Source organism: Orycteropus afer, unplaced genomic scaffold (genome assembly GCF_000298275.1).
Source record: "Orycteropus afer afer isolate SDZICR_OR568_19922 unplaced genomic scaffold, OryAfe1.0 scaffold00108, whole genome shotgun sequence".
NCBI classification, from domain to species: Eukaryota; Metazoa; Chordata; class Mammalia; order Tubulidentata; family Orycteropodidae; genus Orycteropus; species Orycteropus afer.
The window spans coordinates 9,970,558-9,976,521 of NW_006921695.1; the positions used below are offsets into that span (position 1 = coordinate 9,970,558).

The following is a 5,964-nucleotide window of genomic DNA, read 5'->3' on the forward strand; positions in this document are numbered from 1 at the left end:
TAGTTTAAACTTCAGCCCAGACTAATAGTCTAAATTTTTTATTTAGATTAGCTTTGTTATATTAATTTGACTTTTGATGTATTTAGATTTCTATCCATATACAACTTTGTTGCTATTTAATCATGTTCTATGTTCCTTTTTCCCCCTTTATTTATTTATTTATTTATTTTAAGTGAAGAGGGAAAGATTAATAAAATGTCTTGTACTTCAATTTTTCCTTTTACCGGAAACTATATTAGCAATTTTTAAAGAAAGCTTAATGTGCATTCTTGATTTACTGCTATTTAATTCATTTATATTAAAAGAATTTCAAGCCACTTCTATTAGTGTAGTGTACAATACACTTCATTTACATTTCACTTATCTTTGGTCCCTCCTGCAATCCTTAATTTTCCTCTAAGAATATATTCCTTTAACTACAGAAAATCCTTTAGTAATTACTTGACATTTATTTTTCTTGATACGGAGATGACACTAAAAAGAAGAAATGTGGACACTTTACGATGGAAAAGTAATCTTGCAGAAGTGGGCATGGAAAGATGGATGTTTAAGAATAAAAGAGAAAATGTGAGAGAGATCTGATTATAAAAATCCCCAGAAAGAATGGCCAGACTTCCTCTCACCTTCTTAGGTCATATTATCAGAAGGATGTCATGCTTCGTAAGGTGGATGATAGACGAAAAAGAGGAAGGCCCTCAAGGAGATGGATTGACACAGTTGCTGCAGCAATGGGCTCAAGCAAGGATCACTGAGCTGACGAGGGACTGGGCTGTGTTTTTGTCTGCTGTGCATAGGGTCACTATGAGTCAGAAACAACTCATGGACGCCTAACAACAACTAACATCTGTACGGAAGTAGATTGCCCAGTCTTCCTTCCTAGGAGTGGCTGGTGAGTTTGAACTGTCAGTCTTCTGGTTAGCAGTCAGATGCCTTAGGCACTGTGACACCAGGGCTCCCATATATATATACACATGAAATATCATGAAGTGTATTGATTTTAAATCATTATTAATTAAAATACCCATATATGGAAAAACAGATAGACTATCAATGGGGTCACTAGTTTCTTCCCCTCTCTTTAAGAGTGTCTGAAACTGAGTCTTTTCTCATTTGCAAATATTGATCTCCATTTTAATTCTGTTTCAAAATAGTCTTCTTACATTGGGAGGAACACAGGTTAAAGGCAACAAAGGTAAACACTATTGCATGCACAATTCTGCAAGAATAGTAATAACGATAATATATGAGTGGATACATAGATAGACATGCAGACTGAACGAAATAGAAAGACTAAGCCAACAACACCCATGTTGTTGTTGTTGTTATGTGCCGTCGAGTCAGACCTGACTCATAGCGACCCCTCCTTGGGTTTCCGAGGCAGTATCACTGCGGAAGTAGGATTGCCCAACCTTCCTTCCGAGGAGTGGCTAGTGGGTTTGAACCGCCAGCCGTCTGGTTAGCAGTCAAGTGCCTTAGCCACCATGCTACCAGAACAACAAGGATATTTCTACATAGTATTTATACAGGGAGTTCTGGTGGCATAATGCCTAAGGCGTTTGACTGCTAAGCAGAAGGTTGGAGGTTCAAACCCACCAGCCACTCCTCGGAAGGAAGGTTGGGCAATCTACTTCCATAGTGATACAGCCTCAGAAACCCAAGGAGGGATTGCTATGAGTTGGATCTGACTTGACGATAATGAGCGTTTTTTTTTTTTTTAATTCAAATATGTACATGAATACATTAGAACATACAGGGAGCAAAATTATAAAAACTTCTTAGCCACAATGAAACACCATGAAGGAATGAGTCCCTGAGCCTGGGGCCTCAAGACCATAGTCTCTGGGGATATCAAGGTTATCTGGCATGAAATAGTCCACAAAAATAATATCCTACACCCCACTTTGGTGAGTATCAAGTGGAGTCATAAACGTTTGTGAGCTGGGATCTAAAGTGCAACTATCGGTCCCTATCTGTTCAGAGTAAAGAAGAGTAAAGAAAATTAAAGCCACAGAGAAACAATTAGTCCAAAGGTTTATTGGACCACACAAACCCCAACTTCCATGACTCTGTGACCAGAACTAGATGGTATCTAGCTGCCCTGTCAGTACCTGAAGCTCTGAAAGGGATCGCTATAGAAAATCTTGGATAGAAGTAGTAGTACAATGTGGAACTCAAAATCTCGCAAAAACTACAAGGCTTTCTGGATTTGATAGAGACTGATGGAACCTCCAACACTATTGCCCTTAGTCACCTTGAAGTCTGAACTTGATCTCATCCAAGTGTCTCCATTTTCAGCTCATCAGTAAACAGGTCTTTAAGGTGACTATTAACTCTAGAGAGATACACACTGCTTAGAACAATCTGCCATACAAGATCAAGTGAACAGCTTATGCTCAGGAATAAAGATCAGAAGGCAGGAAAGGATAGGATAAAAAGACAAATGAAAATGGTAAACACAGAGAGGAAGTGGAAAGGATATTGTTACATTTACACTGTGGGGATTTCAATGAACGTCACAAAACAAAATGTATATTAATTGTGGAATGAAAAAAATAATCCTATCTGTAAACTTTCATTCAAATCTCAAGAAAATATTAAATAATAATAATAAAGTGAAAATTGTTTTCCTTATTTATTTTGACTCTTGTCAAGGTTTCTTTCTGGGATCCCCTAGGTTTCTCATTCAGTTGCTTTTATGTATTTTTTAATTATTTTGTTTGATGTGAGAAGCAATATATAATAGACTATTAGTGCAAACAATCAAGTTTGTTAAATAGGGTCAGATGGTACATCCTTCATCAAGAACATTAAGCGTCTCTGGCAAATAACAACAACAATCTTAAGTAAAAGAGGTAAATTCACCTTAATCTCTACCTTTACACCTAAGCATTCCCCAGCTAACACAGAGGCAAATGGAAAAGGGAGGAGAATAGAGGCTTTTCTTGCCATGACAGGATGACATTAATAGCTGATGATAATAGCACTTCTGACACTGGAGTCATTTGTTGTCTTAATGTCAAACAACACAATAAAATCATCTATAAATATGAGATGGAGAAGATTCATCTGCAATTACAGAGACTATTTTCAATAACACATATGGATATGAGGGAGGGGAAATACATGGACGATGACTGTATATCACCACTCCCACAGTTGAGAGTATATAAGTGTCCCAGTCTCTAGAAGGTCATTAGAATTCAGTCTTCTCACTGTAACTTAGTTGAACTCATATCATCTATCAACATGTCCTACAACTGCTGCTCTGGAAACTTCTCCTCCCGCTCTCTTGGTGGTTTCCTGAGCTATCCAGTCCCCTCCTGTGGCTCATCTTCCACCAGGAACCTGGTTTACAGCACTGACTTCTGCTCTCCCAGCACTTGTCAGCTGGGATCTTCTCACTACAGGCGCTGTCAGGAGACCTGCTGTGAGCCCAGATGCTGCCAGAAGTCCCAGGTGGTGTCCATCCCCTGCCAGACATCCTGCTGCCACCCAAGGACATCCAGGCTCTGCAGTCCATGCCTGACGACTTATACTGGATCTCTGGGCTTTGGTTCCAGAAGCAGTTGCTCTCTAGGCTGTGGATCCAGAAGATGCTATTCACTCAGTTGCAGACCTAGTAGCTTCAGGCCCCTGAGTTATGGCATCTGTGGCTTTCCTTCCTTGGGGTATGGCTCTGGATTCTGCCACCCAACTTATTTTCCTTCCAGGAGCTGCCACTCTTCTTGTTACAGACCAACTTATAGTTCTGGCTTTTATGGATCAGCTTGTTGAGTCCCCAGATCTTTTGTGCAATATGTTACACTCTCTAGATCTTCTATCATCTTCATTATTTTCATTACCAACCCTCTCCCTATTCTCTCATCATCCTCTCTTCATTTTTTCTCCGACTACAAAGTACTGATAAAAAAAAATTGCCTCTAATATATGCTAAATTTAATGATTTCATCAATTGCATTATTTAATGGAATTGCTTCATTAATTGAATGAGACAGAAGATAAATTAATGGAATTCATATTAATGACATCAAATTAATGTATTAATGTTAATTAATTAATGGATGAATATATAGAATTATTGTCAATATGTTTTACTCATAAGAGATAAAAATGGACAATATAAAATAAATTAATTTATTTTGGCATCTAAATATGCTGTCAAGTTATCATCAGTTTTTTTTTTTTTTTTTTAAGTTAACATTTTGTTTCAAAGTAGTGGTGGTTCAGTGGAATTTGCATCATCCATGCAGGGGATGTGATTTTGATTCATGGACACTACACCCCTTGTGCAACCATCACACATCTTTCAGTGGAGCCTTGTGTGTTACTGTGATACTGAATCAGTTTCAGAGGAGTGGACACATTAAGACAAACTAGGAAGAAAGGCCTGGTGATCTGCTTCCAAAAATCTTTCAGTGGAAACTCTACGGATCACAATAATCTTATCTTCAACTGATTATGAGAGTGAGGCAGGGCTGGGCAATGTTTTATTCTTTTCTACACAGGGTTCCCATGATTCAGGGAGAATCAATGAAAAATAGCCACAAGAAAAACAAGGCAAAAGATCATTATTCTTCTGGGAATAACTTTGAAAAACTAAGAAAGGGTGGTTTTGAACCAATTTCTTTGGACTTTAGACATTTTCCTTCTTTAAAATGGATATGTTCACAAGGAAAACATAACCACAAGGGGAAAGTGGGAAAAGAGCTGTTACATTATGGACATTGCAATCAATATCATGAAACAAAATGTGTATGAACTGCTTTATGGAAAATGAATTTGCTCTCTCAAATTTCATGCAAATCACAATGAAAAAAAAAACAACAGGTATTTTCTATTTTCTAGATGTCCTTCCTTTGCACATATAGACTTAACATGAATAAAAATCTCAGCATACATCACCTATTTCAAGGAATATGAGTCCTTGGTATTTGCTGAAAAAAAGAGAGAAACAAGAAACACAGAAGTTACAACAGAAAGGGAAAAAGTTTAGGATAGAGAGAATATTTTGTATATCGCTTTGAGTAGCTTCCTTTGGTTTATTTAACATTGGATAGCAAACTTGTCCATACCTCTTCATCTCACTGATGATTTTGTATATAATTTATTTCTTTCCATGGTTCAAGGTGGAAGCCAATTATCTTTGGTGTGAACTGATGAAATTTATAGGTTTAAGCTTCCCCCTTCTAGCATCCAAAACCCACACTAAATGGCTAGAGACAACAAGGTTTTATGTCAGCAGAAATCATTGTTTCATTCACATTACAGCATAAAATTGAAGACCTTTGTGTTTTCATATGGCCATTAAAATATTTTTAGTCCAAATATTTCAGGAAATAATAAGTTGTATATTTATGTATTGTTCTTAGGTACCATTGAATTGGTTCCAACCCACAGCAACCTTATGTACAATAGAACAAAGCAGTATGGTCTAACTCTATCCTCACAATTGTGACTATATTTCAGTCCATTGTTGAAGCAACTATGTCACTTCACCACCTGTGCGGTCTTGCTCTTTTATGCTGACTCTCTGCTTTACTAAGCATGAGTCCTTCTTTCAGGACTGTTTCCTTCTGATAACATCTCCAAAGTATGTGAGGCAAAAATCTCACCATCATCCTTCTAAGGAGAATTCTGATTGTAATTCTTCCAAGACAGATTTGTTAATTCTTCTGGTAATCCACACAACACTCAATGTTCTTTGCCAGCAATACAATCCAAACGAATGAAGTCTTCCTCATTCATTATCCAGCTAACTATGCATATAAGGCAACTAAACTCAGCATGGTTTGGATCAGGGACTCCTTGGTCTTCAAAGTGACGTCTTTGCTTTCTAATATATTTTGTTGTTGTTATTGTTGTTGTTAAGTGCCATCGAGTCGTTTCCGACTCATAGCGACCCCATGCACAGCAGAACGAAACACTGCCCGATCCCGCGCCAGCCCCACAATCCCTGTTATACTT

The 5,964-nt window shown here is 37.7% G+C and overlaps 1 protein-coding gene across 1 annotated transcript; it reads left to right on the forward strand.

The window, feature by feature from the left end:
• The first annotated feature begins 468 nt into the window (after window positions 1-468).
• Window positions 469-3,774, forward strand: LOC103199279 (keratin-associated protein 13-1-like). Its single transcript, XM_007943530.2, has 2 exons — window positions 469-489; window positions 3,205-3,774. The coding sequence occupies exons 1-2, from the start codon at window positions 469-471 to the stop codon at window positions 3,772-3,774; spliced, it is 591 nt and encodes a 196-aa protein (XP_007941721.2).
• Window positions 3,775-5,964: the final 2,190 nt, after the last annotated feature.

Excerpts from the sequence above, each read along its gene's own strand:
- LOC103199279 (XM_007943530.2), top strand. The coding sequence starts at position 469 with ATGACACTAAAAAGAAGAAAT. Across the intron at positions 490-3,204 it reads TGACACTAAAAAGAAGAAAT|TCTTCTCACTGTAACTTAGT; the intron begins GTGGACACTTTA and ends ATTAGAATTCAG.